The following is a 13,453-nucleotide window of genomic DNA, read 5'->3' as shown; positions in this document are numbered from 1 at the left end:
TAGGAGGAGGCCTTCCTTTATGGAATTTAGGGAAGGGAAAACCAGGAGAGCATTCATGCAAGTGTCTTTAGGAATTTCTTCCCTTGTTACATGTTACATCTGGTTGAGTATTACAACCAACTCAATCTGTTTATGTAAGTGAAGAGCCTGCAGGCCACTTCTGTATAATTTAGTCAAGAGGAACCCTGTGTGTGTGTGTGTGTGTGTGTGTGTGTGTGTGTGTGTGTGTGTGTGTGTGTGTGTGTGTCTCTATGTATGTGTCTGTGCGTGTGTGTGTGCACGTCTATATGTGTGCGTGCATGTGTATACAAGTTAAGCAACCTGAGCAATTTTTACATCGGAGCATAAGAACCATGAGCGGGAGTAGACCATACAGCCCCTTGCATCTGTATGCCATTCAATAAGAATTGATGAATGAATCAAAAAATTGATGTAAGTTCAACAACTAAAACATTAATTCTGTTTTCTTCTCCCCAGAAGTTGCCAACCTGCTGTGTACCTCTAGCATCTTGTTTTTATTTCAGATCATGGCTGATCTGATCTTGGCCTCAAATCCACTTTCCTGTCAGGTTCCCATAACCATTCATTGCCCTAAATTCCCAAGCATCCACAACTCTCTAGGATAGAGAAGTCCAGAGATTCACGGCTTTCCGAGATTTTGAAATTTCTTCCTAATCTCAGTCTTAAGTGGCCAGCCCCTTGAAACTACGCTTTTTAATTCTAGATTCCACAGCCAGAAGAAATATCCTCACACCATACATCCAGTTAAGCCTCTCAGAATCTTCCATTTCAATCAGCTCACCTCTTATTCTTTATATTCCAGAGAATATTGGCCTCTTCTATTCAATTTCACAAGGCAAACCCCAATTTAGTGAACCTGCATGGAATTTCCTCTGAGTCAGTATCTCCTTCCCTAAACAAGGAGAACAAAACTGTATGCATTACTCTAGGTGTGTGCTCTATGGATGTAGCAGGACTTCCTTATTTTTGTACTCCATCCCTGGCCAGTTCTGCTGAAGGGTTGTCAGCCTGAAATGTTAAATCTTTTTTTTTCCTCACAGATGCTGTCTGACTTACTATTCCAAATATTTTATGCCCTCTTCAAAACATAGTTTTCCACCCATTTCTAAAAAATCAATTTTTAATTGCCTGTCCATATGCTTTGCATTGGGTAGGCATGGTTAAAATTAACCTCACTAATTTCCCTTTCCTTATGCTTAAAAAAACAGATGTATGCACAAAATTCTCTGTAATTTTTGAGGTGACTATTTTTCCTCTTCTGGTATTGAAGCACCAAGGGCCAGATTCTCTTCCACTGCCCTCATCCCACCATAGGATTGCTGTTGCATTTTCTTTACCTGCCTGGATTCTTTGCTGAATATAAGAGATTTCCACTTCCAGTGTTAATGCTGGATGACTACGGAGTGGGATTCTTTCACTGAAACTGCTTACTGACGGGAAGGGCTCTCTGCAACTCATTGGTATTCTCTGCAGAAGTGGAAGGAAAATCTGGCCATTAGCCACGGCTCAGTGACATCTGTAACATCCCACCACCTGCACAGTAGAGATGTCCAGTAACAAATGGGGACCCAAATTATTAAGCAGCTTGTTGCTGCTTTGCCTTTTAAAAATCCTTTGATCTTGAGCTACAGCTCAACTCCTAATGATGAGTTGTCACAAACCTTTTTAAAGTGGAGATCTGACCACCTTTAGCCCTGTGAAATGACAAGGAAAGTGCTGTGATGTGTCTTCCTTAAATAGCCATTTTCATGCTTCACCCTTTTCAAGAGACAGATTCCCACATTCACTCATAATGTGACACATGCCCGAAAGGACAGTAACCCAGAAATATAGTTCTTAATCCCTTCTCCTGTCCATACCACCTTTGGAATAGGCTCCCAGTTGACATATAAATTGCCCCTCAGCACCTAATTGGCTATTGTTGACACTGAGGCTTAGATTTGTTTTAGAGAAAGCAAAGTGAGCCTCCCATTTACTTCAACTGAACTAAATTTTGGAAGCAAAATTAAATGCAGAGCTATCACCATATTGCATGCGTAATGCTAATAACCAAGGTGAATTTCTGTCTCAGTGTATTTTAAATGAAGCTATGGTGCACATTTGTATAGACTCAGCAATTCATATTCCAGAAGTCATATTTCAGATGGTATCTGTGCTGTCACTTTACAGCACATCTGTCATATTTTAGTTTAAGAAATGAAATGTATTCAAGAATCACATGTACTTTTCTCACAGACTGCAATATCAGGAGAAAATAAAGGAGCTCATCATTTTTGACTTTCTTCAAGGCCATAACATTGCATTTATCAGCATATTTCATGGCATTGAACACGCGCTTGACAGAATATTGTTAGTCTTCTTCCTTAGCATCAATGAACTGCTTTAAAATCAAAGCTAAGTTGACTTTGAAATTTATTGTTACATTTATTGGTTAGTTTGACAACAGTTTTCATTTAAAAATTAGCAATTTAGTTTCATTAAAGTAAAATGCATGAGATGAGAATCATTTCTGGACATTAAAGATTCTAATTTCCTATTATTCATTTAATTTCTGATGGCTGTGTTGATGAATGTCACTGGAAAAACATGGAAGGGATCTGCTGTGCAAGAGAAAATGTGGAGTGTTTGGAATGGGTGTTGAAATACCAATTTATTTTTGAAGGACGGAGTTTACTTAAATAATTTCCAGTAATTTGAGATTAAATCTGAAACATGTGTTCCATTCATTGAAGTTGCTGGCAGTTCCCTAATCAGGCACTCAAATGATGGACTCGCCGTTACATTATATTGGACCAAATGATTGCAAAGTTAGAGGCTAGCTTTCCTTGTCTATTAACTTAAATGAATAAAGTATCAAGGGAAGACAAGAACTTATATAGTGCCTTTCACAATCTTGTGATATTGCAAAGCATTTAATAGCTTATTAAGTATTTTTGAACTGTTGCCATTTATGTAATGTAGGAAATGTGGCTGCCAATTTGCCTGCACCAAACTTCCATGAACATGATGAACTTTATGAAGATCGGCATCTTATGGCAATTTTTCCCTGCCTGGACAATATTGTGGCAGAAAGAATTGAGACCAGCTGTGTTTGAGAACAACTCAGTTCTTTTGAATTTCAATTTCCAATTGAAATGTGCAGATTGAGCTGTGGTTGACTGAGACACTAATCCATGAAACAAATTTTCAGCCAAAAATCAATCCTTCAGCACAAGATTAATTATCCATTTAAGTAGTGGGTTGACTAATCAATCATTACACCTGAGTGGTGTTCATTTCAACAAATTGCTTTTAATAATGTTAATTTATACTTTATCTTTTTGGTGGAATGCCACTTGAGTTTTTTTTCAATTAAAGAAGCTCAATAAAATATTAGTATTGTAGTCAATCTGAGAACATTGTATATGCAGCTGAAATTTACCTATATGCTGCAAATCTAAAACTGGAGGGCATAGGTTTAAGGTGAGAGAGGAAAGATTTAAGGAGGATCTGAGGGGTAAGTTTTTCACACAGAGGGTGGTGAGTACCTGGAACAAGCTGCCAGAGGAGGTTGTAGAGGCAAGGACAATTACAACATTTAAAATACATTTGGACAGCTACGTGGGTAAGAAAGGTTTAGAGGGATATGGGCCAAATGCAGGCATACAGGATTAGTGTAGATAGGTATATTAGTCGGCATGGACGAGTTGGGCTGAAGGGTTTGTTTCCATGCTGTATAACTCTATGAATCTATAAATGCTAAGTGTCTTGTACTATTCCACTCTGTCCTCTACTTAATAAATTCACCAGCATATCCAATAATGTTATTGAAACAATAGAAGAAGGAAGTCATGTAGACTTTAGGGGAATTGGCCCTGATAAAATTCCAAGCATTTGGTTTATATGAAAACCTAAATCTGCGTAGACGTCATGAAGCTGAACCTGCATTGATGTCAACATAAAAAGCATGGAAGATGAGTTACAGATAGCCTTTCATCTGTGCAAAAGTAGGATTTTCGTGTATTGATTCCCCAGTACCTAATATCCCCAAGCAATGTACCAGCTGTAGTCTCTGCTAACCTTCTTCTCACAGATGTACAGCAGTCGTGCAGATGATTCTTATTTGATTTCCTAAGCTTAGCTCTTCCCCTAGGCGACGTGGCTGAGTCTCACAGTCCAATGACCCAAAAGTTCAAACATGCACTCCTTACTGCCATTATATACAGAAACACTCATGTCTGTTCTCCACTGCAAATTTTCAAAACTTAAGCATGAACAGCATATGATTGGAAATGTTCATATTTTGTTTCATATTTCTTTATGGTATGAAATAAGGCCATTTCGGCCAGCTCAAAGAGAAATCCTACTCCCCACTAATTTCCCTGTAATCTATTAGCCAGACCTTAAATTCAAGGACTTTGTGCTCTGAGTAATTACGATTGTATTCAGAAAGTTACATTTGTACTAGAGATTCCTTTTGTAATTATTACTTTACAAAGAGCCATTGGAACATTCACTTGTTGCTGTTGATGGTTGAGGGCATGTAATCCACAGATTTGTAATAGGTGGAAAATAGAAGTTTATTTCCTGTTGAATGGTGGAGCAAGGTATGGAGATTAAATGGCCTATTCCTGCGACCATTGTCAGATTTAGTGGAAATTATGGGCAGAATGTTTCATATCTTGTGATACTCAGCAGATCATCTCACAAAACATACCCTGATATTTAATTATCACATTGCTTAATTTGCATAACTTACACTTGCATATCAGTAAATGAAAATTGAAGAGTCTTTGATTTTCTGATTTGTCAAGTTTGCAGGCTTGATTGGCAGGCAGGCTGTATCCTAACTGATGGGTGCACAGAACAGCAGCTTTCTGTTGTAGCAGGAAAGATTGGTGCCTCTCACTCAATCAGTGAGTAAGCACAAGACCATATCCCAGATTCTGGGAGTCAGTCTGAAATAGAAATATGTTGATCCCAGTGGAGACTCTCCTTTACCAGCTGCCAAGGAAGTGGGACAGTGACTCAAATTTAGCTTTGTGTGACTACCAGTGAACATTGTCTATATTGTGTACTTTCCTTATCTGCGTTTGGACAAGACTGCCTTGGAACCAAGGAACAATGCTCTGCATGGTGCCTGAACCCTGCTTAGTGTAACTGAGCCATATGGTAGCCAGGACAAGTCCCTTCTATAAAATTTCTCCGGAAACACGTGGATCAGTGGCAAAGCACTGCCCACAGCCTGGAAGATGATACTCAGAGCATCTGTCTTTCGAAGTTCTGTAATATTGAGTCTGAAGTTTTGGGGATTTATCGTTTTTCAGGGTCATTAACTTCTCTAGTAGTATTTTTTACTAACACTTATTTATCTTAGTTACACTGAACTTTTGATTCCCCAATATTTCTGAGATGTTTTGTGCATCTTCCATGAAGACAGACACAAAGTATTTGTTTAATTCCTTTGCCATTTCCTGATTCCCATTGTACATTCTCCCATATCTGTCTGTTAGAATGCTAGTTTAGGGTACATAATATTAAACAAGGAAACAGTCTGCCTTTAAGTATTGATAGAACAGTGCCAGTGTCCACACACAGGGCACAGGACATTTTTAGATCCTGTTTTCAGGTAATGAACTAAAAGAAAATGCCCCATGCAAGAAAGCCAAGAATCTGTCCAGATCGACGGCCTGAATGGCCTCCTCCTGTGATATCTCTGTGGCTTTGGTAGCACTTCCCAAATGCCCAGAATAAATTACTGAAGACAAATTGTAATATTGAATGCCATTCCAAACTTTGTTTATTGAATTTTAGATTTTGGGAGTACAAGATAATTATTATCACTTAAATCAGGTAGTGCGAGTGTGCAAGAGCCTTGTTTACATACCGACAGACTTCATATAGGGAGAAATTGAAAATAGTTTTAAGGATTTTCAAGCTGATTGTACAATTCATTGTCCCTTATTGTGATTTCAGCTTTGGCGTGTGATTGCATTGGATATTTGATGTGAAAAACTTCAAGTGACACTGTTTTATTATGTTTTCCTTTTCGGCTCTGTACAGACATTGATGAATGTGCGGAGGGCTTTGTTCAGTGTGACAGCCGTGCTAATTGCATCAACCTCCCTGGATGGTACCATTGTGAGTGCAGGGATGGCTACCATGACAATGGGCTCTTTGCTGCAAATGGAGAGACATGTGAAGGTCAGTGTCTAAATAAGAAGTTTGTTATTTTTATCCCTCCTTGCCACAAAACATTTTCCAAAAATTTAATTGAAAGAAAGTAAGCAAAACGTTTAACAGAAAATATTCTGACAGTCTTTGGTAGGGCAATAAAACTCCAATAATCCAGCACCTTCAGGACTTTGGTGGCATTAGACTAGCAGATTTTCCGGACTATTGGACGTTGCTTCCAGTAATAGCCAAACACACTTTTATCTCTTTATTTTTACACATTAACAATACGCATACTAATTTTTTTCAGTTAAAGGGAGTGAGAAATAGAAACTGGATACACAAGAGACACTTCAAATGCTGGAAATCTGGACCAACACACAAAGGTGTTGGAGGAACCCAGTGGGTCAGGCAACATCTATGGAGGGAAATGGACAGTCGATGTTTCATGTCGCAATCAGTTTCAGGTTGTTTCGGATCCGTCCAGATGCTGCCTGACCCGCTGAGTTCTTCCAGTGCCTTCGTCTGTTGCTCAAGAAATAGAAACTGGTGAGTTTCAGCTTGTAGGTTTCACCTTGTCAAAAGCATTCGGACCCCTGCTCCAGATGCAAGCCTACCCACATTCCTGACCCTTTCTCTGGCCATACACCCAGCCCACAGACTGGATCCCAGATCTGGCCACACATCCCACTTGCACTCTAGACCCTCAGCTCACACTGTGGACTAATGAGTGACCCGGATGCTGAACCATCAAGATTTCCAAACAATCGACTACTGGATTATCGGAGCTTTCCTACAATAGGCCAAATTGCACTGACAACTAAGCACTGGTTCCTCAAAAAGTCACCACTTGCTGGTCTGCAGCATCAGCGCATTCTGGACTTCTGTGTCTATACAATGCAACACGGATGTATGGATAACACTGGGAATCACCCACAGGGACATTTGACATCCTGCACCATTGAGCCAGGGGAATTCCATAACTTAATGAACTTGGGGTGAGATACATTTTATTTCTGACCCCTTAGCTTTACGCCACTTGTAGCTGGCGCATCCAGCACAGACCAGACCACCCATCTTCCAGTAAGTTTTTTGTTTATATTTGTTTATTTCACTGAAACTTTTTTAGTTAGCTTTTAATTAATTAAGAGTAGTTTAATGCATTTTTAAATAAATGTATTTGTTAATTTAATCTTCTTAAAATATTTGTTTTAATTAGTTAAATAAACCAATTTTAAATGTCTATGATTATCAGACACATTTAAAAACAGTGAAACAGACCTTTGGCAACCCAAGGTACCGAAAGCTTTCATGGTGGTGCTGGTGATGTACACCTAGAGGGTAGGTTGTGACCTGTGGGATAACCATCACATCTTGCCTCAAAGATATTACAGTGCAGTTGTTGAACTAACAATGGGAGCAACTGCAGGGGGTAGTTTAGATCAAGCACAAACTGGCCCAATGTCCTTCTCCACTTTTATTATCATTGTTAAAAAGTAATTATTGAATTTATCAATTGAACTCCTCATATAGAGGTATGTGACAATCACAAGTGAAGCATTGCTAGCTGGAGATTTGATAGTGCTCAATGAATCAAACAGACACCAGTTTACAGATTATTTTATAGTACTGCAATGAACTGTAATCACATTAAAGCGTGATTATAATAAGGGGAAATGACTTTGCCCTTAAAAAAATAATTAATTGTGAATAGTTTCAGTTCCTCAGGATGTGTATCAATCATGCTTTCTTTGGAGTGCTTGGGGGATTAAACATTTTGGGGTAAATTAATTTTAACTCTGGTAGATTTTATGAGAGAGAATTATTTATGTCATTTGCAGGGGAAGCATTATGTTAATTGAATATGCAATGTAAAAAATAGTTTACATGCGTCATTTCACAGACATTGATGAATGTGGGACCAGGAGGCACAGTTGCACCAATGACACCGTCTGCTTTAACCTCGAGGGAGGTTACGACTGTAGATGTCCTCATGGGAAAAACTGTACTGGTGATTGTGTCCACGAAGGCAAAATAAAACACAACGGACAGATTTGGGTATTAGAAAATGACAGGTGCTCAGTCTGCTCCTGCCAGGTTAGTTTATTCTTACATATTTTGTCAGCTCATCTTGTAACATTTTATTTTTGCTTAGCACATGCACACGTGCACAGACATACAGTCAATGTCTATGGACTGTTACTTGCCAGTGACCTTGAAGGTTCCATCTAACACAGGCTGTTCATCCCACAGCTCTGAGGCACCATGCTATGTCTTTATCTATTGACTTAACTTACTTAATAGAAATAAACAGTCTAAAAAGAAAAAAGCGAACAACCCACCAACCAGACCCTTCCCCTTTCAACCAACCAATCACTTGTTGTTTCCTGTGCTGTCACAGCTCAATTTTGTTCATACTCCTACTTTTTCCTTTTTCTTTTCTTATGCCTTATTCCTTTATCCCTATATCCAATCCCCAGAGTCTGTTCTCTGTCTCTCTCCCTCTCTGTCTCTTTCACTGGTCCTTGTTTCAAAATGCCAGAATAACACCTTTGTCCTTACTTCACTGAAATTCCGCTCACACCAAAGTCCCAATGCTATGTGCCTTGTAGAGCAGTATTCTAGAGAACTGCCCTTCATACTACTTACTTCTTGCATTAGCAAATGCTTCCTGTATTAACACCAGCAAAAACTCCAATGGTAATTTCATGAATTTTCTCTTTCTCGGCAATTCTGATCCCACACATATCCACAGGTGAACTGATCAATGCAATAGACTTAAGATCAATGATACAGTGCATCTGAAGTAATCATGAGCAACCTATCCTTCCTGAACAGGATTAATCCAGGGAAAATGAATAGCTCCAGTACAAATCAGATCGCTATCCTAGACAGACTAAAATAATTCAAAAGCATTATATCCCAGGGAATAAAAAGACTAGGGAGGAGACTTGTGAGGCATTAGTGTTGTCGGCACAACATTGTGGGCCAAAGGGCCTGTTCTTTGCTGTACTGTTCTATGTTCTATAATGGACAAGATGGAGGAGATACAGGAGAAGGTATTGTGAGGGAAGCAGCACTAAGACTTGGAATTGTTCATATAATACACCAGTCCCCAGAAAAGAGACTAATTAAAGGAATTATAAATTAATTGGGAAGATATTTAACAGAATATGGAATTAGGTGCTGTAAAAAGTGATACAGTTGCATTGGTTCTAAATTCTATGGAACTTGTTAATGGGTTGCTTTGGCTGAGATTGGGCAAATGACATATGCCAATCTGTCACCCCAACAGAGCATAGCTTGCTTGCTGAGGCCTGCAGCTTTCAGCCAATTTAAACCCTGCAGATAAACCTAGGAGATAAAAGGAATAGCAGTGGGGAGGAGGATGATGGAGAAAGTGTAAGCCAGCAATGGCCTGATGTATTAATGAATAAGCAGGAGAACATGTAAAATTTGGTTTATTTTAAACAAATATCTTGGGGAGAAAATGCCAAAGTTCTAGGAAGATAGCTTCCCTTCCTCTCCATACAGAGGGATAACTTACTAACTCTACTTTTTTTATTTGTTAACAGTTCATGTTTTCTCTTCTGACTTGCTATAACTAAAGGCTATTGACCTAATTCTTTTGATTCCACCTCCACAGATGTTGCCTGTGTAGTGAATAATTCCACCATTTCCTATTTTATTTTGTTCTATTCTACTCTGATCTGATTCTACTTCCACTGCCAAGTTTCATTGATTTCCCTGGTAGTTACAATGTAATGGAACATTTCCGTTATCCTTGTTCAATTATCCATTCTCCTGATTAATCACTAGAAATTCTACAAGGCAATGCTTCATGTGGGACATCACTTGATTGCACAATCTAGTAACACCTGTCTCCTCCTGACCAATATAAATCACATTTACAGCCCAGGAGCAACTGAGTTCAGTTTGCGACTGTATCTGCTTGAGAGTATTGCAACTCTGTAAATATGGGTCAATATCCTATCTGTGATATGCATTATTTTTCTGAATTTGTGAATCAATAATGTGAATTTATCCTCCCACCTCATTATCATAAGTGCCTTCTTGTTTCTGGTTACACTGGATTTACTTGATTACATTTCATAATCTTAGAAGATTGAGGACCATTCTGAGATTGGATATTGGCAGATTTAAGGGTTTTACTGAAATTCAAACTGATAAAAACCATTATAAATGTCATCCTGGAGCACTGCATTTCAGCAGGATTGTGATATGGCATCAGGAAAGTTGAACCAAAGTTCAGTGAGAGAGAAAAAGACAAGTGTCAAGCGAGGAAGGCAATATCTTCAACCAGTGACAGAATATATCATGAGATTGGGGTGTGTGAAAAGTGGAAGTGATGACAATGTGAACTAATTGGCATCAGCTTCCTTCCAATGTGTTTGCCCTTCTTTTGAAATGGAAAATAAATTGGGAGAAATTTGAGGTCTGTATCCTGTTTTGTGACCGTTCAGTGACACTTAAAGGGGATACAAAATCTCAGTATTCAAGGAAATGATGGAGTCTATTCCATCCTGATGTAGAGACTTGACCCAAACCGTCGGCAATTCCTTTTCTCCCACAGATGCTGCTTGACGCACTGAGTTCCTCCAGCAGTTACTTTTTGCATGGAATCTTTCCCCCTTTGGGATCTCCGTGTATGTCTTGGCCAAATAGATTATACCTATATGGTCATAACTGGTACTTAAAGGTTTAGGTTTGACTTTAATCACGCCACATTGTTTTTCTTTATTGGAAATTAGAAAACAAAATTCTTTTCTTGGAGGGAGTGGTGGTAAAATTAGGCTGACTAGTAGTTGACAAAATAGCACCAGCACAGCAGTAACTTCTTTGAACTCATCTCAATCTGCCCCATTCTGCAGCAAGTTGGATAGGCAATGAGTTTGGTCTCAATGGATCTTCCAAGTAGAAAAGGAAGGAGAATTAGATTTAGGCAAGGAGTACATAAATCAAAAATTAAATAGGATAAGGATGAAGTGAATAAGATAAGATATCTTTATCAGTCACATGTACATCGAAACACACAGTGAAATGCATCTTTTGCGTAGAGTTTTCTGGGGGTAGCCCGCAAGTGTCACCATGCTTCCGGCGCCAACGTAGCTTGCCCACAACTTCCTAACCTGTATGCCTTTGGAATGTGGAAGGAAACCAGAGCACCCAGAGGAAACCCATGCAGACACGGGGAGAACATACAAACTCCTTGCAGACAGTGGCCGGAATTGAACCCGGGTCGCTGGCGCTGTAAAGCGTTACGCTAACTGCTACACTACCGTGCCTGTAGCTGAACTCGTTTTGTAAGATAGGCTTAAGAAGGAATCACTGGATTATATTTCAACTAAGGAATTTCCTTATTTATATACCTCTTCCAGGTATGTAGGCAATGCTGAGAAAGCAACATTTAATCACTCACCCTTGTTTTTCTGAAGGCCTTAATAAACAGGAGAAGATAACCACAGCAATTTTTACTGAAATATTGCTTTTTAATGTATTAAATAGGTTGTTTCATAAGAACATAATCAAACAGAATTTGATCCTGAGCCATGTAAGGAAAATATTCTTCTTTCTCACACCCTTTCTAATCATCTTCTCAACTTAGCATTCCCTCCCATCTATTCCTCAGTGACCTTCATCTTGACCTGAAATTCCATCTCTCTTTATTCAGTCTGAACTTCTTCCCAACACATTCATGAATTTATTTTTCTTAATTTTCTCTACTGTTACTCATATAGTACTAATCTTTCATTAAACTCTTTCCCCCACCCCATATGGAGCTAGATTCTTGACCAGCTAGGTTGTGTTTACTTGTACCGCTGTTTCCATTGTGTGTTTCACTTTCCCTTCTGTATTTCTATGATCTCCTTCCTTATGTGTCTGTCTGTCAGGAAGGTATTAGGGATTGATGCCCATAAGCTTTTCTGATGAGATACGTTTTAAAGAGTATCTTAGACTGGACAGAGTTCCACATCTTTTAAGCCTTAACAGCTGAAAGATCGCTGCATGAGTGGAGTAAGGAAAATTGGGAACACTGGAGGTGCACAGGGATCTTAGAAAGCTGTAGGGCTGGAAAAGTTTACAGAGAGTGGGCAGGAAGTGATGGAGGATATCTGAAGACAAAGATATAACATTTTAACTTGAGATGTTGCCAATGTCAGTCACAAGCATGGGTGGGCAGCACTTGGTACCAGTTAAGATATGGACAGCAAAGTTAGAGTGAGTCCTTGTTATGGAGGATGAAAAATTCGGACAGAAAAGCACTGAAACAGTTGAGTTTTAAGGTATCAAAGGCATGAATGAGGGTTCCAGTGGCAGGCATGGAGCTGGACTTAGGTAGCCTTGGTGATAAAGAGAATGTGGGATCAGAAGCTCAAATGAAGCTCAGTTGGGTTGCCAAGGTTGTGTACAATTGGTTCAGTTTCCAAAAGTAGAAAGAAAGAAGGATGGATCAATGTCTGCTGAATGTACTTCATGATAGGGAGCAAGAACAATAGCTTCCTATTTCCACAATATTTAGTCAGAGGGAATTGCTGCTCCATATATCCAATTCTGGATGTTAGGCAAACAGAATGACAAATCAGAGTGATGGAGGAGTTGAGAGAGATAGTTGTGAGATAGAGCTAATTACTCTGTCATCTCACCAAGGATCTAAGGATAGATCCTTGAGGGCTACAGTAGTCACCAAACTGGAAGGGAAAAGCAGTTGGCCACTTGTATCCTCAAACTTGCTCCTGTTAGATAATGGGTAACCTTAACTCTACCTACCCCGACTGGCTCCGTAACCCTCAAGAAAGATCTACCAATCTCAGTTTCATGTTTTTAATTGGTTCAGCCACAACACCATTTTGGATGAGAGAGTTCTACATTTCCATTATCCTTTGTTTGAAAAAGTGTTTCTTGACATCAACCCAGAAAGGCCTAGGTTCAATTTTAATGCCATGCTCTCTTGTTCTAGACTCCACTTCACTTCCATTCAGCCTCCTATTTCCCAAGATCATTTTAAGGAACACGAAAATAATTTGCTTGAAAATTCTCCTCACCTTTTAGCTGCATGGGTGTAACAATGCATTGTGGGACTGAGATCACATCCATTAGTGAATTAGTTATGTATTGGAACAATTTGATGACTATTATGGCTAATACTTCCTGTTGCTTGCTTATGGCTTATAAAATTATTACATTTAATTTCAGAAAGTGTGAGATTTTTTTTGTGTTAATATTGTGCCACAGAGTTGGGAATTCATCCAATCAACAT

The 13,453-nt window shown here is 39.1% G+C and overlaps 1 protein-coding gene across 1 annotated transcript in view; it reads left to right on the top strand.

Moving 5' to 3' along the window:
• Positions 1–13,453, top strand: part of LOC127578292 (protein kinase C-binding protein NELL2-like) — a 201,367-nt gene that overhangs the window by 170,754 nt on the left and 17,160 nt on the right. The window contains exons 16-17 of the mRNA XM_052030139.1: positions 6,064–6,204; positions 8,078–8,271. Coding sequence (XP_051886099.1) covers positions 6,064–6,204; positions 8,078–8,271 — 335 coding nt within the window. The remainder of the gene's footprint in view (positions 1–6,063; positions 6,205–8,077; positions 8,272–13,453) is intronic.

Source organism: Pristis pectinata, chromosome 15 (genome assembly GCF_009764475.1).
Source record: "Pristis pectinata isolate sPriPec2 chromosome 15, sPriPec2.1.pri, whole genome shotgun sequence".
Taxonomy (NCBI): domain Eukaryota; kingdom Metazoa; phylum Chordata; class Chondrichthyes; order Rhinopristiformes; family Pristidae; genus Pristis; species Pristis pectinata.
Note: the sequence above shows the minus strand (reverse complement) of the source record. Positions and strands in the feature narration are given on the sequence as shown.